The sequence below is a fragment of the Brassica napus genome, chromosome A6 (assembly GCF_020379485.1).
Source record: "Brassica napus cultivar Da-Ae chromosome A6, Da-Ae, whole genome shotgun sequence".
NCBI lineage: Eukaryota > Viridiplantae > Streptophyta > Magnoliopsida > Brassicales > Brassicaceae > Brassica > Brassica napus.
Genome location: NC_063439.1, coordinates 27068478 through 27096118, shown reverse-complemented (window position 1 = coordinate 27096118; position 27641 = coordinate 27068478). Strand labels below are relative to the sequence as shown.

The 27641-nt window shown below is 39.3% G+C and overlaps 6 protein-coding genes across 7 annotated transcripts; 3 read left to right on the top strand and 3 right to left on the bottom strand.

Annotated features, from left to right (window-relative positions):
- The first annotated feature begins 16 nt into the window (after window positions 1-16).
- Window positions 17-5332, top strand: LOC106454086. The gene is made up of 9 exons (XM_048781387.1): window positions 17-510; window positions 582-657; window positions 799-1649; window positions 1728-2408; window positions 2669-3033; window positions 3099-3180; window positions 3269-3804; window positions 4875-4965; window positions 5034-5332. Exons 3-9 carry the CDS (start codon window positions 801-803, stop codon window positions 5256-5258), a joined length of 2829 nt encoding a protein of 942 aa, XP_048637344.1. The 5' UTR covers window positions 17-510; window positions 582-657; window positions 799-800; the 3' UTR covers window positions 5259-5332.
- Window positions 5333-5506: 174 nt separating this feature from the next.
- LOC125610042 lies at window positions 5507-7750 on the bottom strand. Its single transcript, XM_048781698.1, has one exon. The coding sequence runs from the start codon at window positions 7748-7750 to the stop codon at window positions 5507-5509; it is 2244 nt and encodes a 747-aa protein (XP_048637655.1).
- Window positions 7751-10466: 2716 nt separating this feature from the next.
- Window positions 10467-18298, top strand: LOC106400614. 2 transcript variants are annotated; one of them, XM_013840970.3, is made up of 22 exons: window positions 10467-11483; window positions 11579-11694; window positions 11890-12098; window positions 12351-12470; window positions 12570-12698; window positions 12781-12906; window positions 13084-13139; window positions 13235-13334; window positions 13670-13787; window positions 13952-14161; window positions 14291-14615; window positions 14885-14978; window positions 15121-15229; window positions 15327-15589; window positions 15692-15816; window positions 16034-16268; window positions 16363-16551; window positions 16623-16909; window positions 17010-17211; window positions 17309-17548; window positions 17627-17712; window positions 17865-18298. In XM_013840970.3, the coding sequence occupies exons 1-22, from the start codon at window positions 10792-10794 to the stop codon at window positions 18022-18024; spliced, it is 4191 nt and encodes a 1396-aa protein (XP_013696424.2). In that variant the 5' UTR covers window positions 10467-10791; the 3' UTR covers window positions 18025-18298. The 2 variants fall into 2 exon arrangements, with proteins under 2 accessions (XP_013696424.2, XP_013696423.2); XM_013840969.3 differs by having other exon boundaries at window positions 17004-17211.
- Window positions 18299-18343: 45 nt separating this feature from the next.
- Window positions 18344-19549, bottom strand: LOC106400615 (pentatricopeptide repeat-containing protein At4g38150-like). Its single transcript, XM_013840971.3, has one exon. The coding sequence runs from the start codon at window positions 19512-19514 to the stop codon at window positions 18669-18671; it is 846 nt and encodes a 281-aa protein (XP_013696425.2). The 5' UTR covers window positions 19515-19549; the 3' UTR covers window positions 18344-18668.
- Window positions 19550-19640: 91 nt separating this feature from the next.
- Window positions 19641-21291, top strand: LOC106400616 (ATP synthase subunit delta', mitochondrial). Its single transcript, XM_013840972.3, has 2 exons — window positions 19641-19978; window positions 20712-21291. Exons 1-2 carry the CDS (start codon window positions 19712-19714, stop codon window positions 21054-21056), a joined length of 612 nt encoding a protein of 203 aa, XP_013696426.2. The 5' UTR covers window positions 19641-19711; the 3' UTR covers window positions 21057-21291.
- Window positions 21292-21592: 301 nt separating this feature from the next.
- LOC106398595 (lon protease homolog 2, peroxisomal-like) lies at window positions 21593-27051 on the bottom strand. Its single transcript, XM_048781386.1, has 17 exons — window positions 26795-27051; window positions 26483-26595; window positions 26314-26419; window positions 26000-26169; window positions 25580-25671; window positions 25159-25338; window positions 24990-25073; window positions 24782-24909; window positions 24475-24676; window positions 24181-24387; window positions 23706-23836; window positions 23321-23534; window positions 22914-23216; window positions 22616-22810; window positions 22300-22545; window positions 22058-22159; window positions 21593-21871 (listed from the first exon to the last, which is right to left on the bottom strand). The coding sequence occupies exons 1-17, from the start codon at window positions 26899-26901 to the stop codon at window positions 21788-21790; spliced, it is 2664 nt and encodes an 887-aa protein (XP_048637343.1). The 5' UTR covers window positions 26902-27051; the 3' UTR covers window positions 21593-21787.
- Between the last annotated feature and the right edge of the window lie 590 nt (window positions 27052-27641).

Below are 27641 nucleotides of genomic sequence, written 5' to 3'. Positions count from 1 at the left end.
AGAAATTTGGGAAAAGAGAACAAAACAACTACTACTTTGTCCCCTTAGAATTAGAACAAAAATCTTTGTCCCTATAGTATAAACAATAATGCTAATCCCGTTTTGTCCTTTCTATTAATTTTGAAATACATATATTGAGTTATGTAATTTACTGAGAAAGTAAATAAAAAGTTAAAAAAAATACAGAGTAAAAAATCAGAACATGTCGTCGACTCCGGTTTTCCTTTCTCTCTAACAAAGAGGTGGCGATTAAGTTTCGTTATCGAAACCATCTTCTCCGGCCGTCTTAGTTCGTCGGAGACCTTGAACTCATCGTCACATCTCTCCTTCATCCTCCTTCTTTCTTCTCTCCTCTCTAAACACGACAGAGTAGGATTACTTTGCAATCTCCGCCGGCTACAATTGAAGTTGTTCAAGCTCGGGAAAAGCTTCTTGTCGCTGATAAATAACGATTAGCTTCACGTTGTTCTTCTCTTCCTCTTACTTCATCTCGGTTCCAAAATCGTTGAGGTTAGGGTTTCAAAAGCCCCTTTATGTTTTTTTTTTGTGTCGATCTTAATTTCTTTATTTGCATGTACTAGATTTAAGCTCTTCTACGGACGAAGAGATTGACGTTGTTCGAATTTCATCTCGGTTTCTCTTTCCCTAAAATTGAAGGTAAGGTTTTGCGGGTTTTGCGATCTCCTTTTGGAATTTTTTTATTGATTTTGTTGATGTTCATATTGCGAGATTGAGTTTTAGTTTGATTTTCTTAAGGCATTACTAACGAGTTGAAGTTATTGCTATTATGTTTTATAGGAATGGCGTACGAGTTTCCACAACGCATACTTGAAGAAGGAATTGAGACGCAAATTGACAAGATCAACAATACGTGTAGACGTACAATTCTGGAGGAAGTGAAGGGTGTTCTCAACACTGAGTATGAGGAAGTTTTGAAAGATCCTGTCTTCGGTCCGCTTCTGGCAATCATAGAGAACAAGCTCATCTACTCAGGGAAGATCATTCATAGCTTCATATGCAAGCAACTCAAGGTTTCGAAGCTTCACGAGCTGTGGTTTCTATTTGCTAAGAGGCCTCTTAGGTTCTCTGCGCAAGAATTTCATGCTGTGACAGGATTGAAGTTCAAAGATGAACCTGACATAAACTTCAATGATTGGAAGGATGATAAGGGGTTCTGGAGCAATGTGCTGAGGAAAAATAGAAAGGTCAACTTATCGATGATAAAGACGAAGCTTCTTAACGAATGCAACAAGTGGACGTATGTGGACAGGGTTAGGCTAGTGTATCTGTGCGTCATTCATGGATTCCTCATAGCTAAGGATTCAAGAGTGTTTATCCCACATGAATACATCCGTTTGGTGATGGATTTTGAGAAGATGAGGATGTATCCATGGGGTCTTCACGCATATGACGAGCTGCTTGCATCAATACTCAAAGCAAGGAAAGATTTACATCTGAAGAACAGTTACGTGTTGGATGGATTCTCCTATGCGTTTCAGATATGGGTTATGGAGGCAATCCCAGACATTGGTAGTATGGTGGGTAAGAAGATCAAAAAGAACATGACCAAAGTGAGATGTAGGAATTGGAAAGGAAGTGGGAAAGTTTCCTACGCAGATATCAGCAGCCTAGAGTCCCACTTTAATAAGGTAATAATTTTTAAAAAATTATATTCGGTTCAGTTAACAAACAATTTAACTCACTCTGTTGGCGTTTGTTCTTGTCAGGGAGAACTGTTCCCATTTATATCTGCTACTGGGAACAATGATGTGGTTGATAGCACTGAGTTCTATAGGGAAGATGAGAAGATAGATGAAAGAATTGGTCGCATTGTTACTCTTCTCAATGCCAAACAAGATTGGACAGATTTCGTATGGGAAGTCGAGGCTTTGCCTCCAACTTTAGAGCTTTCTGATTCAGAGACTGATGGAGAGAATGTTGAAGTCGAAGATGTCACAGATACTCATGTTGACGAACCGGCTGTTGTTGCAAGAAGGGGAAAGCGTAAGCTAAATGATCCTGGTGCGGAGGCTCGAAAGAAAGAACTGCTTTGTCAACGGGCAGCTGAACATAACAGTGGTATCTCCAGTGGAATGAAGACTTTCATTGAAGGTTTGTTCACCTCTGCTTTCAACTCTTTCAAGGACGTGGTGCAGAATGACATCCAAGAGCGTTTTGAGAAGGTCCAAAAAGAGATGGCTGAGCTCAAGCAAGCGGTGTCACAGATTCCGGGTCCTTCTGCTACAATGGGAAAAGACAGAGCATCTGAGATTCCATGTCCTTCAGCAACGATGGGAAAATCATCACAGAGTCCGTGTCTTGCAGGAACAAAGGAAAAAGGCAAAGGCAAGGTTGATGAGAGTGTGGTTCCTGCTACGGTTCGTCGTAGCCCTCGGCAAGGAAGAAAGGTAACCATAAAATGAAGCTTTGTAATATGTCGGACTGTCTTATGTTGTAATTTTCTCTTAACTCTTTTGTAATGTCATTGTTGTTTGCTTGTAATATCGGCTTGTTGGAAATCGGCTTGTAATGTATTTTGGTGTTTGCTATGAACTGAACTTATGACTATGAAATGTTTTCTCTGTAATGTCATAGTCTCTCGACTCTTTTAATGTCATTGTCTCTCGACAGTTTTGGCTAATAATGTTGTGTTTGGTTTCATTAACAGGAGATTGAAACTGAAACTGATGATATGATGGATTTTTTGAAGAATTTGTCACAATCATCTACCCATGGAGAACCTTCATCAATAAAAGAAGAAATGAGCACCCAAGAGTATTTACAAGACGCCATGGGGAACCTTTCTCAAGTATCACATGTTAAAGGTTTCGATCCCTCACAAAAAACGAGTGATGAAGAAGCACCTAAGTGGGTTACTCCAGTATCATCCTTCAAGCCTGTAGATTGGAGAACACCCACTCTCAAAGATATGGAATTACATGACGACCGGGTGAACGACGATGATTACTCATTAGTGTTTGTCCATGAGGATTCATGGGCTAAACTGATTCATTGGTGCTCAACTACCAAACAGTAAGTCTATGCGTTCCCTCTATGTTATAAATTCTACAAATTTTTAATTAAATGTTGCATCGCAGGCACCTTAAAATTGGACCTTCTATGTACACAACTGAGTTAGCAGAACGTATTATGGGACCTGCAGTGTGGCTGCAAAATCAAGTATGATTTACATTACTCTGCACGCCTACTTACTGTTCTTCGTCTTTAACATCACATCAACTCACTCTGTTTGTATCATATTTTATAGGAAATTGATGCTGTGCTCTTCTTATTTCGCGAGAGGACTTCTTTGAGACGATGGAACCCGTCCAAAGTAGCTTTCATGAGCTGCATATTCAGTAATCAAATGAAGAATTCTTACACTGAGTTCAAGAAAGACAAAAAAAAATTCAGGGTAGAAGGACTGCTCCATCAGTACGGAATTGGTGAACTTCCTTCACACGGCCGAACAAGACTAATGTGGGATCTTGATGTCAATCGTATGTATGTGCCTCTTCTTGTGCACGGTAACCACTGGATCTCTATGTGTGTCAACTTTGTTACTCGTTCCATAGAAGTTTTTGACTGTGCGGGACTGAAACACAACAAGGACTTGGAGCCATTTGCACATCTCATCCCAAGAATTGTCAAAGCCGTGCAGTCTTCAGAGAAGAGGGGATTAACCGTTAAGCCCTATGATGTCACTTACGCTCCAATGCCCTGCTTCCTAAATAAGACTAGCAGCGATTGTGGAGTATATGCGTTGAAGCACATTGAAGCACATCTTCTAGGCATGGACTTAACGTTGGTGAATGACGACAACATTCGTGAAGCTCGCCAGAAGATTGCTTATGACTTATGGGAAGCTGCTAATGATCCTGAGCTTATTTCGAGAATGGGAAAGTACGTTCCTCCGAAGGCTATAGCTTCTCCTACGGTTGAGATTTTATAATGCTATTTTCACTATGTCTTGTTCACCAAGTAGGTTGATATTGACTCTTTTAGTTACTCTTATATGACTCGTAACTAGCATTGGTTTGGATCTCTTATTTAGCATTTGAATCTATTATTTACCATTGCATTTGAGTCGTTTATTTAGCATTGCATTTGAGTCTTCTAGTGAATTACATACACTATAACAAACAAAGGGATACATGATATGAATCTAAATGGTCTTATTTGACTCTCGTACTAAACAAAAAATTTAAAAATAAAAATGGAGATGGGGGGAATCGAACAAGGCACTTGAGGCCTTTAAATGTCCAACATAGACCACTGGACTACTTGAAACTATTGATATTACCAGCAACATATGAACCTAAATAGTCTTATTTGTCTCTCTAATTCGAGGATATTGTAGGAGAAAAAACGGTTTTTAATAAAAATGGAGATAGGGGGCGTCGAACACTTCACCTAGGGTATTTATACGGACAACATAAACCACTGTACTACTTGAAATTATTGACATTAGTGGCTGATTACATAATTAAATAAAGTAAATCTTACCGAAGCCATACAACATATCAACCCCTAACGATACCCTAAATGAATCTAAACTAACCCATACAACATATCAACCCCTAAAGATACCCTAAATGAGTCTAAACTAAGCCATACAACACCAATGTAGGGAGCTATACAGAATCTAACGTAACAAGGCTACAAATGTTAATAGTCAATACAAATCTTATGACTATCACAACACATACAATTACACCCTAAAACCCGATTAACAGTAGTCGTTTGCCCTAAACATAAACTTATATAACACCAATGACTAGAAACCCTACTTATTTCATCGTTTATCTCTCCTCTCCGTCTTTCTCTCATTATCAAAAACCGATCATGACTAACAATGGAGGGGTTCCTTCCAGATGCTGGTGTGGGAAAGGGATTGTCACTTATGTTTCAAAAACGGAGGAGAACCCATACAGAAGATTCTTCCGATGTGAGATTGGTCTGAAGGTAATTCTGAAAAATTATGACTTTTTATTATTCTATGTTTCAATTGACGTTTTTGTGTTTCAATTCAGAGAAAGAAAGAGCAACATCTTTTCAAGTGGGTGGACGAGGCTCTGCTTGATGAGATACAAATGATGCATGAGCAACAGTCGAGAATGGCCAAAGAAATTGAAGATTTGAGACGTTCCTTGAAAATGACAGTAGAGGAAGCAGTTATCGAGCACAAGAAGTCGGGAGATGTAGGACTTATTGGATCCATTCTCACTTTTTTATGTCTTTGTTCTAAATTTGATTGATCTTTTAATTGTTTTCTGAATCTATTTACTTTGTGAAAGATTGAATCAATTTGATATTCTGTGTTGTCAATTTATGGATCAAATCTTAACGGTAGACTAAAAACTTGCATAAAACTAAGTAAATATTGGAAACGTGCACAGTACATAAAACATAATTGGTCTTGAAAAAACAGAGTTTGACATGAAACAAAGCTAATGTTAGAAAAAACTCTGAAAAGTAACTTGCATAGACCGAATAGATTGTAATCCTATATTGCTCTATCACATGTGGAGCGGTTGTGACCTTCAATACCACATCGACTGCATTTACGACGTTTAGAGCTTTGAGTTCCTTGTGACGACCGGATCTTGTCTTCAACTGTCTCATACCTACGTTTCTTTCTCCGGCCTGCAGCTCTTCTAGTTTCTGGAGGGAGGACTTTTGCTTTCTGTACGTGAGATGGGACAATCCATGCATCTTCCGGGACACTTATAGGATTTATGCTTTCCTCATAAATCGATCTCCATGAAGCAGTGGTGTACATGTCGTCAGTGAGTGTGTGTGCTTGTATGCCTACGCTGAAAGCTGCTTTTATGGCGTGTCTGCATGGAATTTTCATCAGATCGAATTTCCCACATGAACATGTGCGTCTGACCAAGTCGACCATACATTCAAAAGTGTCACCTCGAACCAAAAACCTGTCATCGCTAACTGGAAAAACCTGAAACTTCTTACCCTTCTCAATCCTTCGATCAATCTTCTTCTCTACAGCAACGGTCAGTGGCTGTTTATGCTTTGAACTTAAAGCTCTACGTTTGAAAAACCATCGAGTCATCATTTCCCTTATGCTGTCCAATAAGGGTATAACTGGAAACTCTCTTGGCGAACGCAAAGCAGAATTTATTGATTCAGCAGGGTTATTGGTCCTAACATCGTACCTGTAACCCGGAAATTGACAACGAGCCCACTTTCTCACATCAGCTTGTATCAGATAGTTTCCAATTGCAGGACTAATTGAGAAAATAGCAGTGAATTGCTTCTTAAAATCAGCAACTCGGTAAGCTTTAGAAGCCTTTGCCACCAAACCAGCGACACCTTTACCCTTGAAATATGTAACAACATTGTTCAGCAAGTGGTGAATGCAAATTCCATGATGAGCATGCGGATACACTTTTGCAAGAGCTTTAGCAAGTGAATTATTCCGGTCAGACACAAAAGCTAAATTCTGATCATCACCAATGACAACCTTAAGTTGTCTCATAAACCATTCCCACGAGCGGTCATTCTCTGAGTCGACAACTCCAAATGCAATAGGATATAGGTTCGAGTTTCCATCCAAAGCAGTAGCAACCATTAATACTCCTTTGTATTTGCTCTTCAGGAAAGTCCCATCCACAACAATAACTTTCCGAATTGCAGCATAAAAACCGCGAATAGACTGACCATATGCGATGAAGAGGAATTTGAATCTCCCATCGCTATCAGTTTCATAAAATGTGTGTGATCCTGGATTAGCTTCCTTCATCATGTGCAAGTATTTGGGAACTTTTTCATAACCCTTCTCTGGAATGCCTCTCACAACACTTACTGCATACTCACGTGCCTCCCAAGCTAAAGAGTAGGATATCTCAACTCCATGATCATCACGCATAAACTGGATAATATCATTAGGTTTCGGCCCTTCCTTGACAGTTTCGTACTTATGCTTAATGAGACTACCAACTGTTTTTGATGAAACGGTCCGAACAGAGTGGTTCCTTGATGATGGAGCACATGAATGATCAGGCACATACTTTTTGATGATAAAATATGAAGAACCTGTTAATCCCTCTGCGCGAACACGCCAGCGGCAATCATCATACGCACAACGAACGTACCAAACTCTTCTATCCGTTTTGGCAACCTTGTAGTCGAAATTATGTTTCATTGCGCATATTTCCATTGTTGCCTGCAAAGCTGCTTTGCTAGTAAAATGTTGACCCTTCTTCACAACATCAACCAGAGAAAAACGGACAGACTTTCCGTTGGTCATATCTTTCTCACACTTGTTTTCGTCATCACTTTCATCTATCTTCGCATCTTTTTCTTCAAGCTCGGCTTCACCATCAATATCATCTGAAACTTCACCCGACATACCCACTTCCTCTCTGTTAGGCAACTCAGCAGGCTCTTCATTCAAGTTAAATCCGACCTTAGATCGAATACACACACATAACCGCGTTGAAGCTTTGGTCTTCACATATGTAAGAAAATTTTTGAGTTGTCGATCATTGGTGATGAAAACAGGTGGTGAATCGAGGCCAATAACCAAATCGGAAGGTAAGTAACTCAGGTCGATATTGACCAAGTTTAGATCGGTTCCAAAGTCCTCACAAACCATAACTCTTAGGTTGTCAAAGGTTTTGCTTGTGTCCAAAGTAAGTAGTCTACCTCCTGTTTCTTCATCAACAATAAACTTCCACCCTTTTGTTTTGGACGATCTCCAAACACCAGAATAGGCATAGATGTGCATTTTGTCACGTTAGATTGAATCCCCAAAAGGAGAAGAAACTATGAAAAAGAGAAGAATCCCCACGATTTTTGGTCCAAATCGTGGTTGGCAACGAAGAAACAAAAATTTAGGGAAGAAGATTTAAAAAAGGAAATAAAAAAGATTTAATAGATTTAGGAAATATTTTCTAACCGTTTTTTCCTAGATTTTCGAATTTTTTTAAAAATCTAGTAGAAATTACATTCTACGTACGGTAGAATAAAGAAAACGTGGTAGATATAGAATACATATATTATAGATATATGAGAATTGAGTAGAATGTATATTCTTCCATAGAAGATATAAGAACATTTACTATTACTTATGATCTACCAGAAAGGCAGAACATAGAAGAAAATGTTGATTTTGTATTCTGCCATTTTAGATCTTAATGTTTGCGGTCTAATGCGCATTCTTCTGTATGTAGATCATTGTGTTTCAGTTAGAATGCATATTCTGAATCTCCGTAGATGGTAGATCTTATATACTAACACCTTTAGCCTATTTTTCAATTTACCATTCCAAATTTTTTTTAATCCAAAAATATTTTTCATATATGCACATGTGTGACTACTTCATGTTTTAAATTTTTCTTAATTTTTTTGCATTGTAAATTAATTGATATAATTTTTTTTAACTCTTAAGGGTAGTGAAAGTCCAAAAGTGACAAAGTTTGATTTTGTACTAAGGGGACAATAGCTTAGTTTAGTTGTTCCCTTTTTCCAAATTTCCCATTTTTATAAGTACTATAAACTAAATATTTTTTCACTTTAAATTCTAAAATGTCAAAAGTTGTGCATATCTTACCTACCTAATCCATCGTCTTGAAGTTCAACCTTAGCCAAGTTTACTGTAGAACATATATATCCAAAATTTTATCTGATCCCTCATATGTTATTTCTGAATCAGCTTTTATTCCCATACATGTCTGCATCAAACTTTAGTAATTTCAAAACTGAACAATACAAATATTTATGCTATACTTTTAATTCTGATTTTGCCTAAAAAGTTTCATATGAACACACCACCATAAATACCTGAAGATTCTGAAGCCCTGCAATAAAATCCTCAAAGTTTTCTGAATCTCTCCAGAATCGCCGTAGCACTGTCAATCTCTTCCCAACTTGATTTTAAACTCTTCTGCCACATCCAACTTTTGCTTTGAAAAAAGTTATGTATTCCGCCAGTATCAATCTTGAAAACTTGACTCTTAAGTATTAATACATGTGGTGAATAATTAAATTTTCGAACTGGTGTAGAAAAAAAGAAAGTAGATATGAAGAAACCTATAGACATCAAAACTGAAATTTAGAAATGATGAAAAGATCTGTGTGTTTTGATTCTTTCATAGCGGAGAATATAAAGAAAAATGAAAAAGAGAATAAATTTGTTATAAAAAAATTATACAGAAGAAGAAAACAGTTTGATCGTGGTTAGTTACTTTTAAACGTGGATAAAATATTCTGAAAAATAAAACAAAGTTGCTGAAAATTAGGAAATGAATTTGTATTTTTTTGCCCGCTAACATTATTTTTTGAACAATTTCTTTTAAAAAATATATTTTCTACATGTCAAATTTTTATTTGTCAAGTGACTTGTGCTTTAGTATATAAGAGATTGGTGCTTGGCTGAATCATTGATACGGTTTCGGTATATTCATATAAACATATATTCTATGTTTGATATGGTTTAAGTTTCACTTTGTCTTATATTTCTTTTTTTCATTTCAAAATATATCTTTTAGTTTGAAGGATTTAAAAAATAAAATGTCGAAAAGTTTTTCGCAGCAAATAGACTTAATCTGGTTTATGTTTTGGTGTGGGTGGGGGGGTTGGCTACGGTTGATATTGATTGATTTACATTCGTCTATTTTTGCTGGCCGTTCCTTGTAACCTTGAACATGTGTCAACTCGACAGGAGGCGGTGTTAAATGTATACTTTTGTCTGGAGTCCGAAATGGGCCCATGTATTTTATAAGAAACCACAGGAACGCTCCATGCCTCCATCTGTTGTTTTTGGTTTGATCTGAACATACAAGAAACTCTCGTATATTGGCTATTAAACCACTATCGGGGTTTTAACTTTAGCTTTAAAATCAAACAAATATCTGAAAGGGACTCTCTCACGGATTGAAATTTTAGAAAATAAAATATGAAAATGCGAGATGCCGTGAGCTTTATACCTGCTCGCTCCGGTCACTAGATTCAGAATCTGGCTGGGCCAATCCTTTAAAATTTCCCTAATTATCTTCATCGTCATCTCCGTTGATTTTGGCTTTTAACACGACTGAAAATTTATTATTCTTTCAATATTGTAACAAGCCAAGTATAAAATTCATTTTCCAAATCTGTTGTACGTTACTAGAAAAATTAATCTGAGCTATGACACATTTCCCCTGGCGTTATAGGAGTTTGACGTCAGTATTTTGCCACGAGCCGACCGATTTCTAATAAAATTAAGCTAAAATAGACATGTACGAGTCAAATCTTTGATTTGTTTTTCTCTGAATCACTGATACTATGCCTTGAACGCCTCTAGTTTATTAATCTAGACAAAAGAAAAGACGTTCGTAACGGTTGCATTAACAGTCTCGTAATTTATGGAAACATATTGATCGATGTCGTGAACTCCGTTTATTCAATTTTCTGCCTATTAAAAAAACAAGGGGAACAAACAATAAAGTGACAAATAAATAAAAACAAATTTGATTTTACGTATTTACTAACTTTAGTTATTATTTCTTATCAGAGAAAATCAAAATATACAACTGTAACAACAAGCACATAGTGTTTATCTTTGATACTGAGGACAGCTGTACATATGATCCAAGCGTAGCTTCAACTCCATAACAGTCTCTCTCTCTCTCAAAGAAAAAGGAAAGCGAAGTAAAACATAAAAGAAAATCTATTGACCTCCCTCACATCTGCTGAAGATCCGAATCAAATCCCAGATTCTCCTTCCTTCTCTCGAACTCTCTACTTAGATGTCGTCTAGTGTAAGCTCATCTCGCTGACTGATTCGATATGCTCGAACTCGTCCTCCTCTTGTGCATCCTCCTTCTGGTGTCCACCACGCCACAGTCTCTCTCAACCGAGCCCGTGACGTGTCAGGATCTCGACGGCGTTGGATCGCTGAACACCACCTGCACGCTGAACTCAAATCTCCGATTCGATTCCGATGTTCGCGTCTTCGGGACTGGGAGCCTCAACGTCCTCGCGCACGTCTCCGTCGATTGCCCTCTCCAAGGATGCACGATCACCTTCAACGTCTCCGGGAACATCCACGTGGGACAATCGGCGAGAATCGTCGCCGGATCGGTGATTCTCGCGGCTGTTAACTTGACCATGGATGGGAACTCTTCAATCTACACGACGGCGCTGGGTGGAGCGCCGCCTTCGCAGACTAGCGGAACGCCGTTTGGGAGGGATGGTGCGGGGGGAGGGCACGGTGGGAGAGGCGCTTCGTGTGTGAAGAGTAATGTGTCGACTTATTGGGGTGGGGATGTGTATTCGTGGTCGTCTTTGCATGAGCCGTGGAGCTATGGGAGTGAGGGAGGTTTTAAGTTGAAGGCGGGAGGGAAAGGTGGAGGTCGTGTTAAGCTTGTTTTGAAGGATACGGTGGTGTTGAATGGTTCTGTTGCTGCTGATGGTGGTGATAGTGGTGAGGAAGGTGGTGGTGGATCTGGTGGAAGTATTTGTATTCGTGCGGTGAAGCTGTAAGTCCATCTAAAGTGTTGTATCTTACTTGACAAAAAAAAATTGTGTCTTTGGCTGGAGTTTGATCTTTCTCATGTGTATTTTGGGTGTTTAGGAAGGGTTATGGTAAAATATCGGCATCAGGTGGGAGGGGATGGGGTGGAGGTGGTGGAGGGAGGATCTCTCTGGACTGTTACAGCATACAAGAAGATGTCAGAGTTCTTGTTCATGGTTTGTATTTCTTTTGCTACTTAACTGGGCTGTATTTATCATCCGCTTGAATCTCGTTAGTTGTGCTTTACTGTAGTTGTAAACCTTTCTATGGGCAAATACTTGATGTCCTTTCTAGTTTCCTGTGGATATAGTTCTCTATTTTGGGCTGTGTTCCGTGCTAAATTATTTGGTTCTATTTTCATATGACTGCAGGCGGTGCAAGTATTGGGTGCCCCAAGAATGCTGGAGCTGCTGGAACGTACTTTAACGCAGAGTTATTTAGTTTGAGGGTTGGAAATGATAACATGACTACAGAGACAGAAACTCCTTTGCTTGATTTTCCTACAAGGCCTCTGTGGTCAAACATCTATGTTGATAATCATGCAAAAGTTTTGGTTCCGCTGCTGTGGACCAGAATGCAGGTCAGTTTATTTCCTGAATGATGATCTTCTCTGCCCTGATTCCTTTGTGATCCGCGTACAATTTTTAATATAAGTTATTTAGTAGAATATGAATGACTTTCTATATGCTTTCTTTTAACTGTTGACCTTTCAATTGTTAGTTCTTTTCGTTATTTTGTTTATTAAGCTCCTTGGTCTCTCTTTCTTTAAAAATACTTCGAGTTGGCACTACCCCTAAATGTTTATTCTTTTCCTACTTTTCTGATTGTAAAGGTCAGAGGGCAAATCAGCCTTTATCGAGGAAGCAGCATTGTCTTCGGGCTATCAAAGTATCCAATTTCAGAATTCGAGCTTGTTGCAGAAGAGCTTTTAATGAGTAACTCCGTTATAAAGGCAGGTTATTGTTCTTAACCGTACAGTAATAATATTGGTTCTCCTGTACTGTCTTGCTTTTCTGTATGCCTTGTTAAGTTATTTTGTCCATAAATGAAGGTTTATGGTGCATTACGGCTTGTTACGAAGATGCTGCTCATGTTGAATTCTGTAATTAAAATTGATGGTGAAGGAAACCCTGCAGTGCCTTCCTCTGTCCTTGAAGTTCGCAACCTTGCAGTTCTAACGGTATACTTGTAAAACTTATCAAGTCTCTTTTTTCTTCCTTTGGTTGAACTGGAAGACAGGTCTTGACTTCTTATTATTGTAGGAAAAATCCGTCATTACTTCTAATGCGAACTTGGGTGTATATGGTCAAGGAATGTTGACGCTCACGGGTCCTGGGGATGCAATTAAAGGCCAGAGACTTTCCTTATCTCAGTTTTACAACATAACTGTAAGAAAGTATTATTTAAACATGATTATTTCATCCAAGTTCTGTTGATTTGTTTATATCTATCATGATCATCTATGTTGTTATCAATCATGTTTCTTTCTGTCTATTACAAACATTTAGACCTAGTCATCGGTGGAGTATGCAAAACTCTTTTTTAACAGTTCCTTAATTTTGCAGGTTGGACCAGGTTCTATGCTACAAGCGCCACTCGACGACGACGAAAGCAAAAACGCGTGAGTATGACTTCCTATACGTCTGCATTATATTTTGTGAGGGTGATTAGTACTGGACTTAATTATTGAAACACTTGTCTCTTTCTTTCTTACAGGGTTACTCGTTCCCTTTGTGAAAGCAAGACATGCCCAATAGACTTGATAAGTCCGCCGGATGATTGCCATGTCAATTATACACTATCCTTTTCCCTTCAGGTAAGTTTGATAAAGAAGTACCTCGATGGCTCAAAGTTATCTTTCTGACACGAGTTAAACTTTGTGATGTATAGACTTTGTACTACTTACTAGGTAGTAACACAAGTAAAGAGTCTAATAGTATTAATAAATTATTGGGCTGATCATAACTTTTTGCTTATATTATGAACCAAAATAATTGTGAGTTCCATTATCATGTACACCTTACTGTGCATAGTTATTCTTTTTTTGTGATATTCTCCTTGAGTGAATTTAGACTTGACTGCTTCTTACAAATTCTTTTCTTTAATTTGTAGCCTCAAAATTCTAATAATCTTCAACCTTTTAATTTCTAGATATGTCGTGTTGAGGACATTCTTGTGAGTGGATTTGTTAAAGGAAGCATAATTCAAATCCATAGGGCAAGAACGGTAGTGGTTACTGATGAAGGCTTGATCAGCGCATCTGGATTTGGTACATAAATCAATTTTCCATCCCTTTTCAACAAATTCCTATAGCAGTTTGCCCTTTTGCAGCCATACTTTCGCCATGTCGTTAACATTTTAATAACTTTCTACGTATTTAAGAAGATTAATGTGGTTTTGGATTCTATGCATTAAATTTCATCATCATGACAGGTTGTAGTGGGGGACTGGGGAAAGGACTTTATTCGAATGGGGCTGGTAGTGGTGCTGGGCATGGAGGGCGAGGGGGATCAGGCATTTTTAATGGGAGAGTGTGCAATGGAGGTCATACCTACGGCGATCCGGATTTTCCTTGTGAGTTAGGGAGCGGAGCTGAAAGTCCAGATAATTCATATGGGAATGTGATTGGTGGAGGGATGATTGGTCAGTACTATTTTTCTATTTCTATTGTTTTAGAAAAACTGGCAGCCAGCAGTAGTAGGCTATGAACTATCTGTTTACTCAGCTGACTCTGTCATGGCACATGTACAAATTTGTTTTCCATTTTTTCAGTAATTGGCTCCATCCACTTTCCTCTTTTGACGCTTAATCTCCGTGGATCTCTAAGCTCTGATGGCCAAAGCCTTGGAGAGCCAATAACGAAGGCTAACAGATCTTTGGTTGGTGGAGTTGGTGGAGGATCTGGTGGGACGATTCTTCTTTTCCTTCAGATGCTTGAACTCTCAAAGAATTCATCTCTAACAGTTCGAGGAGGGCGAGGTGGACCTATTGGGGGTGGTGGGGGTGGAGGGGGAAGACTTCACTTTCACTGGGACATGTTACACACTGGTGACGAGTATTTTCCTGTTGCAACTGTTAAAGGGTCCATTAGTAATAGGTATGCACAATTGTCGCAGTTGTCATGCTACTTTGTGGGTCTTTTGTAGTTACAGGGGTATAAACATGCATATATACGTTGATTCCTATTACTATACATCACCATGGATTTGAGAGGATAGTTATTAGTGTTTGGTACTTGATACTCTGCCTACAGGCCCTATATTATTTTCTTTATGCTAAATTTGGATCTATCTTGGAGCTCTAGATTCCAGAATCTGACAGATATGTTTTTAATATGCAAAAATGCTTCCTCTATGATGTCTTCAGAGGAGGTGCAGGGGACAATGGAGGCCGTTTCGGGGAAGAGGGAACGATGACTGGAAAAAAGTGTCCAAAGGGACTCTATGGCACATTTTGCTTGGTAAGTCGTATGGTTTATTATACTGTTAGTTATATCAGCGCTGGCCATATATGTCGTAACTTTTTACCAATTCTGCAAATCTCTGCTTTGTTTGCTTGTGCTTCCCACTTCTCTATTTTCTGGCTTTCAACTGTTGTTTCAGGAATGCCCCATTGGGACATTCAAGAATGTTGAAGGCTCTGACAAACGTCTTTGTACACCCTGCCCGCCTGAACATCTTCCAAGTCGTGCAAAATTTGTATACGTACGAGGTATATTATCTTATAGTTCTCTTGCTCTTCCATCCCTGGATCCCTTGTTTTTTCTTAACTGTGATGTATGCTGATGGGAGGCGCATCGAGCCTGCAGGAGGAGTTAGCGAACCTGTTTGTCCCTATAAATGTGTATCTGACAAGTATAGATTACCGAACTGCTATACACCTCTGGAAGAGCTTGTTTATACATTTGGGGGGGCATTTCCCTTTGCTCTTCTTCTATCTGGTGTGGTGGTGGTTCTTGGTCTGTTGCTAAGCACATTAAGTATCAGATTGCTAAGATTAAGCTTCTATGGTGCCAATTCTATTGAACAGCAGAGTGCTCATTGTTTACCCCATCTTCTTTCACTCTCTGAGGTATGGTGTTGCGCAAATTATCTTGTCCCAAATCTTCGGTTTTTGTTGTAAGACATACGAATTTGTCAATTGAATTCTCTGGCCTGTCTCTTATCATTCTAGGTCCGAGGCGCAAAGTCTGACGATACACAAACCCACGCCTATCGTATGTACTTCATGGGTCCAAACACTTTCAGGGAACCTTGGCATCTGCCCTACTCTCCTCCCGATGCAATCATCGAGATAGTGTAAGGATATAACTTGACTGGGTCAAATTTTGTTGTGATTGGATGCCAGAATGTTTTAATGAAGTTGCTGAACTATTGCTTCTTATGTCTTTATCATTTTCGTGAAGTAGTATGTCCATCAGTCTTACTCTTTTCTGACTAATGTGACATTGACTTTTGGCTCATTTTTATTCCAAGGCATGTCCACTCATTGCTATGTACATATATGATGTTGCAGGTACGAGGATGCTTTTAACAGATTTATTGATGAGATCAACTCTACCGCGGCATATGATTGGTGGGAAGGGTCTGTGCATAGCATTCTGTTAGTTCTAGCAAATCCTTGCGCCTGGTCTTGGAAACAATGGCGTCGCAGGAGAAAAATTCATCGCCTTCAGGAATATGTGAAATCTAAATATGACCACTCTTGCCTCCGCTCATGCAGATCTAGGGCTCTCTACAAAGGAATGAAGGTTGGGATTCGTATAGTCTAATGCTATATGTGTTGCTTCACAGCTAGCTAGCCTTAGCCGTTACTTCTCATTTTCTGTCTGTGTGTCAAAACAGGTTGGAGCCACTCCGGATCTGATGGTTGCCTATGTAGATTTTTTCCTTGGTGGTGACGAGAAGCGTGTAGATATGGTCTCTATTATACAGAAGAGATTCCCAATGTGCATACTTTTTGGTGGAGATGGAAGTTATATGTCACCCTACAGTCTTCATAGTGACGCGCTGTTAACAAATCTTCTTGGCCAGGTTAGCTTATATTTTCCTTCAAAAATCTCCGCTCTGAAAATCTTCTAAAGGCTTTCAAATCACTATTACAGCACATCCCACCGGGTGTTTTGCACCGCTTTGTCGCCGGTTTAAATGCACAGCTCAGGACTGTAAGGCACGGATCAATTCGTTCAGCATTACTTCCTGTCATTAGGTGGATAAACAGCCATGGAAATCCTCAACTCGAATTCCACGGTGTAAGAATTGAGCTTGGATGGTTTCAAGCTACAGCTTCTGGATATTACCAACTTGGTATCTTGGTTTTTGTTGGCGATTTTCCTATGAGCGATGTAAGCCGATCAGTTTCATTCAGCAGAAGTGACGACGATACCCCTCGGTAAAGCCATGATAGATTTGTGCCTCTCTAGTTATTGTCACTTGTCTGAGTGTTAAGAAACTAAACCCTGCTTAATCGTAACTCCATTTTCTAGGAGCAGCTCTACATGTCCCAGCAAATCTCTTATCGAGCTGCAACAAAACTTGATCCAACCTGGACATGGCTTATCTCGGAAGAGAATCAATGGTGGAATAAACGGAGGCCTTATCAATGAGATTTCAATAGAATCTCTGGAGTACAGGAGGGACTTACTTTTTCCGTTTTCTCTTTTGTTAAACAATACTCGACCCGTTGGTCGTCAGGTTACATATTCTCCACTCCTAAATAACGAACTATTCTCCTGATTGTTTTCTTCTTTGGTATTAACATAAGCAAAACCTTCATGTGGTGTATATGCAGGATACTCTTCTCCGTTTCATCTCCATCCTTCTTCTTGCGGATCTCTCAGTAACGCTCCTTGCATTGCTTCAATTCTACTGGCTTGCCCTCGCAGCCTTTCTCGCTATCCTCCTGATTCTCCCTCTCGCTCTGCTTTGCCCATTCCCGGCTGGCCTTAACGCTTTATTAAGTAGAGAAATGAGAAGAGCTTCGCTTACTCGCATCTACGCCCTTTGGAACGCGACATCTCTAACAAACGTAGTAAGTTGACACACATATTTCAAAACAAAGTGACCTTGTTTTCTCTCTATTGTATCTTATTCACAAAGTATATTGCAGATTGTGGCTTTCATTTGCGGTGTCATTCATTCTGGGTTTTTCTCTGACCAACTAAGTGAGATGACAAACATCTGGGACGCCATAAGGTAATAAATTTGTTTTGTTCGTTTGTCTTTAATCAGTTTGTAATCTTAAGATTTTGTATACGGAACATTAAGCTTCTTTACTTTTGGTACTGTATATTCAGTACAAAGTTTGTAATTACTTGGATGTCAAAATTGGTATATGTTTTTGGCAGAGATGATGATAAGTGGTGGGTGTTACCAACAGCCCTCTTGTTACTCAAGGCGATACAAGCTCGGTTCCTTGACTGGCACGTCGCAAATCTGGAAGTACCAGACTTTTCTCTTCTTTGTCCCGATCCAGATACTTTCTGGGCATATGAATCTGGAGCTTGACGATCCAAAGACAAAAAAAAAAGTTGGGTATATCTTATTTTTCATGTAAATCTGGTAAAAAAAGCACAACTTCTTGTCAGTGTTAGGTGTTATCTGGTTTTTATTTCTGGAGTAAACTTTTAGGGTTTTTGCCAGAAGAAATGTTAGTTTAGAGAGCGAGAGAAAGTGAGTTATGTGATTGCTTAGAGTTTTGCAACAACGTAAATGTTAAGATGGATCAACCTTTGTTACATTCAGTTCTTTTTCTGGGTTAACTATTTTTTTTTTCTGAACATATAACAATTAAAACATTTATCATAACAAAATCTGAGCCCGACTCAAAAAACAACTATATATATTTATGAAAATATGGAACCATTCTTTGTCCATGAAACTGGAACCTACCTGATCGATAACATATTCAAATCCAATCTGGTAACAATTTTTGCTATAAAATCTGACCGATTTAACACATTTAACTAAAACTGAACCTCAGATCCGAATTTCAAAATTTGATCAAAGATGGTTCTAACTTCCAAGACTCAAAAGTGTGAAACTTTTGAAACCCATTTGATATAATATCTATCACAGGCCAAAGACACCGAACTGGATAATCTGAACCCGCAGGTCTTTATTTTTTCTCTGTCCCAGGGTTGCTACTACATTCAGAAAGGTTTCTCGACTGGTTTCTTCTTGAAAATGGCTTCCCAAGCCAAGGACGGAAACGGCGCCGTCTTCTCCATGAAATCCTTAACGGCCTTCAAATCAACAGCAAATCCTTTCCCGTTCAACGTGTCAATAGCGGACCGAGCTTGTTCAACGCCCTTTTCTCTGCACAAGGCATCAACCAATCCAACGAAAGTGGGAACGTTGGGAGAGTGACCAGACTCCAGCATCTCAACGCAAAAATCAACAGCATCATCAAGCATGTTGCAAGTGCACAATCCCTGAACCAAGACACCATAACTGAACGCATTTGGAGAAATCCCACTGCTCTGCATCTTCCTGAAAATCCTCTTAGCGTCATCAATTCTATGAGCCTTGCAAAACCCCTCCACAACAGCAGTGTAGATAACCACCTCAGGGATCGTACCCTTGTCGCGCATCGACCCGAACAGCTTCATCGCTTCCTGCACAAGCCCATCTTTACATAGCCCATCAAGCATCGCGACTGCGTTAGGGATCAGCCCTCCTTCCTTCATCGCCTTGAAGATCTCATCCGCGTCTTCGGGAGGCGGTATTGGCTGGCTTGTTTCCTCCTTGGGCTTTCGCTCCTCTTCCTGATGGACTACACCAAGCTTGAACTGTTCGAGGAAGCTATGATCAGAGAGTGTGTCTTGCGGAGGCTTAGCGGAGGAGTTGGAAGATCTCTGCCCTCGCAAGGGTCTGTTGGGTAAAGGCTCGGGAGGGTTGTCGTCGCCCGTTGAGATGAAGCGCGTAAACGGCGTCGTGGCGCGAATCTTCTTCGCCATCTGCCTCGCAAAGACGACGGCTTTCGAGGAGGGGATCATTGTGATTAGGGTTTGAATTGATGAAAGGCGAAACGATATATCGATTAGTTAAATGGGCTATTAGTGGGCTTAACTAAGGCCCAAAAGAAATAAAACTCTGCTTTCACTCGCTAATCTCAGCGCGTGAACTTCAGAGTCCGAGGAGTTACAAAGAGACTTTCCCTATCTCTCTCATCTGTAACCACCAAATCGCCGCCATGTTGAGACAAGCTTCTCGCCTCCTCTCCCGATCCGTCGCCGCCGGATCCTCTAAATCGGCGACGGCTCGTGGCTTCTCAACGGAAGTTCCGTCGACGATCGATTCGACGTTCGTGGAGTCGTGGAAGAAAGTCGCGCCGAACATGGACCCGCCACAGACTCCTTCTTCCTTCATGAAGCCTCGTCCGTCGACTGCCTCTTCGATTCCGACGAAGCTCACCGTCAATTTCGTCCTCCCTTACGCATCTGAGCTTTCCGGGAAAGAGGTCCGTTTCCATCTTCCTCTATTGATCGATGTTCGCATTTTGAATTTCTAGGGGATTGATCTATGTTTGAGACTTAGGATCGTGAATGGCTTTTGGTTTATGAGAATGTGTGGAAAGTGTAGAACAGAATCTCAGATTAGTTCCCTGGTGATTGAAAATGAAATGTTGCTTGTTAGATTCATCGCTGAAATGCTGAGAATAGTTGATGATGGCTCTAAGTTCTTTGCTGGTCAAATCTTTATAATTGGATATTTGTATTGCAAAAACTCTTTAAAAGAGATTTTGTTCATAGCAAATGAATATGATCCTAATGTTTAGTCTATTTTTTTGGTTGATATATAATGATTGTATCATATATGATCTATTGTGTTTTTGAAACCGTGATGATTGTTAAATGTTAATATATTTGAAATGAATTGATTTGTATGTGTTACAAAAAAAAGGTGATGTGATATATCATGAGTTCATCTCTATGGCAAGTAGTAATCTATTCAATTTTATCAATGTCGTATAACATTTGAATTCGGATAGACTTATTCGTTTACCGGCAAATATCAGTATGAGAATGCATTGAGAGCTTTTGTCGTCTCAGACTTCCTGATGCATTGAATGCTTTTATGATCTTCTTCTTCTCACACAAAATCAAAACTAAACCTAGTTCTTGATTCGTTTCTTTGTATATATATTTAATCATAACTCAAAGCTGATTGGTATTCTCTTTGTTCACTTCAAGGTCGACATGGTCATTATTCCGGCGACAACAGGACAAATGGGTGTTCTGCCTGGACACGTTCCAACAATCGCTGAGCTGAAACCTGGTATCATGTCCGTCCACGAAGGCACTGATGTGAATAAATACTTCGTGAGCAGTGGATTCGCGTTTCTCCACGCAAATTCCGTGGCTGACATAATCGCGGTTGAGGCCGTGCCGCTTGAGAACATTGACCCCAGCCAAGTGCAAAAGGGTTTAGCTGAGTTCACACAGAAACTTGCTGCTGCCTCAACGGATCTTGAGAAAGCAGAAGCACAGATTGGTGTTGAAGTTCACAGTGCCATGAACGCAGCTCTCACAGGCTAAAGGGAAGGTTCTCACTCTCCCTTGCTATTTCTTCCAAGGAAAAGAAAAACAAAATCATTTGTTTTTTTCAAATGATTAGTGAAAATCCCTTTTTACTACTACAAATGATGGAATAAATTATAAATTGTTTTTTTTTCCCTCGTTTTATATGTTTTGGAGTCTGATTGAATAAAAGATTTTGTTGAAGGCACAAACTCATATATTTACAAAAAAAAAATTTAATAACTTTGCATTATTTTGCTATTTCTTTCTATGACGAAAAAACAAGTAGTCGTATTTACTAAATCAACATGTCGTTAATAATAATAAGTTCGAAATAATTTACGATTACTTGGTGTTTACATGCCTATTATCAATTTCAATAATTTCTCTTTATGGAATGCAAGTTTAGTACTTAGAACAATGTAACGTAGGGGAAGATCACAGCGTAACCAAAATGCGCTCACTTTTACTCGAGTATTCATTCGATCGAAGTGAAAAATATTAATGTTGCAGATAGAGCGAAATATATATGATTTATTTTCTGACTTTTTAAATATCGAACACCTTTTATCATAATTATAAATCAATATTAAATTAAATTAGATTACATACAGACATAAGCCAGTTACAATACAGACGGGATCTGAGTGAGAGAGGGAGAAAGAAAAGGAGATGCAGACATTCCGATGATACCTTACCAAATGAGACAGAGACGGTCTTGGAGACGACAGAGCTTGGTGTCATGTTTGTCATAATTTAGAGTGGTTACGCCATGGACAACCCCCTTCAAATGCATTCTCCAGAACGTCCTCCATTCTCTTTGCCAATATCACCTGTTCATCCATACCAATTTACATCATCGTTATTTAGATAGAGAAGCAAAACCCAAACGTATTTTATTGTTTTGGTGGTTGACCGCAGACTAATCCGCAGAACCACCAAGCCTATAATTTAGAAAACGAAGGCAAAACCAGAGCATGGGCTGGAAGAAGACTTATGATTGAAGTTCTAAATCTTACCTCCAGGCTGGAGAGTACAGCAGCGGGTACTTCGACCAAGTCCTTCGAGTTCCTCTGCGGTAGAATCACTCTCTTTATACCATATCGGTGTGCAGCTAGTATCTGTATATACATTAACCCGGTCGTTATAAATACACATTTTTAAACTTCAGTTGCTTAAGAAATAATGTTTACCCAGTTTCATTTTTCTAAGTTTTTCTACCATGTGTGAAGATCCGGGCTGGCTAGAACTAGTGGCTTACCTTATCTTTGATGCCACCAACGGGTAGGACGAGACCTCTGAGTGTCATTTCCCCGGTCATTGCTGTGTCTGCCCTCACTCGTTTCTGACTGAACAGCGAAACCAGAGCTGTCACTAAAGTCACTCCCGCTGAAGGTCCGTCTTTCGGCACAGCACCAGCAGGAAAGTGAATGTGGATGTCTCGTCCATCAAGAACATTCATGTCTCCTGCAAGTGCTAGCTTGAAGTCCGACGCACGGGCTCTTACCTATAAAACATCAATAGGTGATCAACTAAATAGTTCCCAATAGTAGATGCGGTCAAGTGAAGGTGTTTACCCATGTGAGAGCTAACTGAGCAGATTCTTTGATAACATCTCCCAGTTGGCCAGTCAAATGCAGTTCGCCCTTGCCCACCATGGATGTAGCCTCCACGAACTGGACCTCTCCACCGAAAGTAGTCCAGACGAGACCCACCGAAACGCCAGCTGATGCCACTCGATCAGCTGCTTCACTGTCATCAAACCTTGGAGGCTGCATTACACCCGAAAAAAAACAGCACAGGACTAAGTTCCACAAATATCACATTATCACAATGTAACATTCCGCTATTCATATAGTTGAGAGTAAGCTTTACCCCAAGGATTTTTTCAAGCATGGTCTCATCCACCACCAAAGTTGAGGGACTCTGGAAGGTACTTCCAATCTCATGATCATTTTCACCCATTGGAATAACTTCCATTTCCACTTCGCCTCCCTCGGCCATTCTACCATTGAGCAGAGGAGAGGCAAGTTTCTGCACATCTTTGCTCACTGGAAGAGTTTGTTCATGCTCTGCGACCATTACAGCTGCTGCACGAGCCACAGCAGCCAAGTTTCTTTCCAGACTACGAACACCGGCTTCCCTTGTGTACCTCTGAATTATATTCTTTACCATAGCCTACGGTCAATATAAGAAGAAAAAACTAAATAAGAAACTGCATAAGCGACCCCACGAAAGAAGATTATCAGCATTGCATCAAAGTTTTCAAAATAGTAATGTACCTCCGGAATCTTGAGGAACTCAGAAGTCAGCCCATGTTGATCTAGAACTCGAGGAATCAGATGACGCATTGCTATCTTAAGCTTTTCCTCCTGCGTATACCCTGGCAACTCAATTAGCTCCATCCTGTCTAGAAGAGGAGGTGGAATAGGCTGAACCCTATTCGCAGTGGCAACGAAAACCACCTTCGATAAGTCATATGGAACATTCAGATAGCTGTTTTCCAGTTAAGGGCAACTGTCGATTCATCATCTGCGGAACTATGAAAGAATATCGTTGTTGCCTAAGAGAAGGTGAAATTTAAAACTCAAGAAACTTTCAAAATGGCTAACAAAATTTGGACACTAAATCTAGTATATTGTTGAAATAAGAAACATGATAGGATACTGATCATTAAAAGATTTGTTCTGCTCTGGATCCAAAACTTCCAGCAGTGCCGAAGCTGGATCACCCCGAACATCTGAGCCTGTTTTGTCAATCTCATCCAACAGCATAACCGGATTGCAAACACCAACCCTCTATAATCAAAAACATAAAGCGAAACAGTAAGTAATAAAAAAAGACATAATATACCATCCAGCATGAATGATTGTAGTCAAACAAGACATTCACATATTAGAAGGATCCACAGCAGCAGTTTTGCAACAGATCGTTCAGAAAGGTAAGTGGAAATCATTTTCATGATCTACAATACTTTGTTTCACTTAATATATTTTCAAGGTTAAACAGACACTCAGACATACAGCGATCAAACTTATCTGCTACAACTTAGTTCCTTTTTTAAAATACATCCCCAAGTTTCTCTCAGATTTTTTAAGCATCACTTAGATATGTGTCTTTAGTAAGAAAGAAAAAAACTCACCTTTAAACCATCAATGAGGCGCCCTGGCATGCTTCCTATGTAAGTCCTTCTGTGTCCTCTAATATCAGCTTCATCTTTTACACCACCCAAAGATAGGCGAACAAATTTTCTACCCAACGCAGCCGCAATAGATGATGCCAAAGATGTTTTGCCCACACCTGGTGGACCAACAAAGCACAAAACTGGGCCTCTAGCATCCGGTTTAAGCTGCAGTAGATAAGTATTAATCAAGATAAAACCGGGAAACTGAAGATGAATCACTCGAAAAGAGAAAAAGAAAGACAAACAATCAACCTTTCGAACAGCCAGATATTCAATGATCCGTTGCTTGACCTTGGCTAAACCATAGTGATCACTGTCAAGACGTTCTTTTGCTGCTTTTAGATCCAACTCATGTTCTTCGCTTGCTTTCTCCCAAGGAAGATCGGCCAAAAGCTCCAGGTAAACTCGTGAACTGTTATAACCAGGTTGCTGAGGTTGCATCTTTTTTAGTCTCCTGCATAAGGAAATTAAGAAAGAAAAATTACAATTAAGAAAATTGAGTCTTCCACTTGGTCCACAGTCATACAGCCATTAGCAATTTTCCTCTAGCACAGCATACCTCAATTCCCTTTGAGCATGCTTCCATATGTTAGACGGCATTCCCGCAGCTTGCATCTTTCTTTCAAGTGCAGCTACATCATCTTCATCATCATCGTTGTCACCAAGCTCTTCTTTAATAGCCCTCATCTACAATAACAAGTTCCACTGTCATACCACTTAAGAGAATAACCTCTCAGATTGACACCGAGTGCCAAAACAAAACCAACCTGCTGACGCAAGAGATACTCCTTCTGTGACTTTGACAACTGGCCCTCCACTTTTTGAGTAATCTTCTCTGCCACACGAATTGACTGCCACAACATCAACATTAATTCACAATGGCGAGAGGAAAAGTACAGGAAATATATAATTAATGTGTGAATAGCAACAGCTAACCTGCAAATGCCGATCAACTAGTTCAGTAGCCTTTGAAAGTCTAACTTTAAGGTCAACTGAATCCAGCATAGATAACTGCTCTTCAAAACTCATCTCAAAACTAGCAACAAATATGTCTGCTAGTTTATGAATGGGAACCGTCTCCAAAAGAACTTTTGTCCTTCCACCAGTTTTCTGTTTCTGAAAGAAGAATCAATGCATGATTTATTAGTACAATCAAGATAATCAGATGAAAACTAAGCAACTGATCCAATGGACAGACCAAACATTACCCCAAAGACAACTAATTTCGTGAAAGCAAATACCATTAGATTCAACGTATCAAAAATTTTAAGTAATCTTGCAAACTCTAATCCTGAAGCAACAACGAAACCTGAGAGGAACCAAAAACAGAAAGCTATTTCAGTTTCACTAAAGTTACCTGCTCAAGCACGGAAACCAGCTCCATAGCAGTGGTCTTAAACTGGCGTGACAGTGCTACAAAATCTGGATCGTGTTCCACTTGCTCCAACTCTGCAGATGGCCAGAAAGGGAACCAGCTAAAGACATCAATGTGCTAGCAGATAGCCAAATGCAATAAAAAGTTAAAAGCTGAACAGTTCTTAAACGCATACATTTTTTAGTATATGAAATAAAAGGAGAAATAACATTTATAGAGATCAAAGTCTTTCAAAAGATACATAAAATTCATTCAGTTAAAAAAAACTCAATTGCATGATAAAGCAGCAGAATATATCGGTCCTTACCGTAGTACACAAACAACTGAATTTCTTTGCTTAAGAAAATAAAATTTTGACATCGGGAATCACCAAAACCTACAAGGGGAAATTTCATATCTTACCTCCCTTAGTCATCTCGAGCGATGTAATCCGCGCAACAGAGTATGGTCCTCTTTTTCCAAGCTCCTGAACATTAAACCTACTCAGGCCTTCAAGGACAACTACATACGTAACTCTTCCACTTGGTTTCTCCACCCCTCTGGAAAGATGCAGAGCACGAGCTGCTACTCCCCTGAACATTAGAGAAACAACATCATCACTCAGCACATGCTGAGAATCAAACCATAACAGACATCAGATCATACATAAGCCTTGAGGCACTTAAATCAACTACTCAGGATTCACAACATTCATATTAGTTTATACTAAACCGAACCTGCTATGCCAATGAACTTCCTGCTGATCTTTAGCATCAGACTTTTGAGCATCTGTTGTGCCAACTAGAAACTTCAAGCTTCTTTCTCCAGAATCACTTCCACCACCTAAGGCAAAAAATATATTATAATCAACATCATCAAATCAATTCTCATCAACTTTCGCAGTACCTGGATTAATCATCGTCCCAATTGAAGAACCCTCAGCATCATCTCGAACAGGTAGGATACCAATTAGCCCCTTCTCCTCTTTCTGCCACAGCTCCTGCTCCACTAGCGTCACACTACACTCGCAAAACAAGTTACGGTCAATTGAAATCAACAAGATTACGATTGTACATAAACTCTAATCCAATTCGATTAAGGTTATCGATAATCAATTACAATCAATACCACCAGAAAATTAACCCTAACTCAAACCATTTTGGCACGATTCGGTTGTTGAAGCAGTGAGGAGGAAGAAGAAGAAGAAGCAGAGTCTACCTGCTATGAGAAGTGCAGCGGATTCGAATGATGGCGCCAGGTAAGAGAACCTTGTTCCTGAATGGAAGAATCGCTAACCGACTCGGTAGCTCGACGGTATCCGCCATTAACGTCTTCTTCTTCTTCTTCTTCTTCTTCAAATGGGATTCGATTTGTTGATCGCTCTGTTTAATAATATACCGACGCTTCTCTCTCTCTCTGTCCTCGCGTTTTAATGATTTTGATTATCTATTTTTTTTTATTCTGTACATATTATGTGAAATTTATATTTGGTCCTTATACTATATCTCAGTTTTAACATTGTACCTCTTTATTTACTTAAGCGACTTTTAATGAAATTGTTTAATTAGTGAAATAATTTTATTTTAAACTCGAATGGATGATATAACAACAACAATAATTCAAGCTATTCTTTTGGTACGTAAATGTATTATCAAATATAAATTTTGATTAAAAATGTTTAATAAATCAACGAAGATTAAAAATTCGTGACATATAATAATGGAAACTTTAACTCTTTGTCAAAACCAAATATTAGATAAACTCAAATGCATAATCTTTTCTCAAGCTACAAAACTTACAATTAATAATTCAAATTATTTGATATGGTTTGATTCCTTAATAAATTGCTCTTGTGGTCAAAGGTTGTATTATATAAAATTATTTTTTAAAACTTATGCAGTTCAATTATTAATATACTGCTTCGTTTTATACGTGATGGACTTTTTTTCATTACATAACCGTTAAATTTATGTCGATTTTAAAAGTAGTGGATCTATTTGATATTTTGCGAAAGTAAAGATACTTATTGGAAATTTCTCTGGATCCATTTAGAGCCGTTGGATCT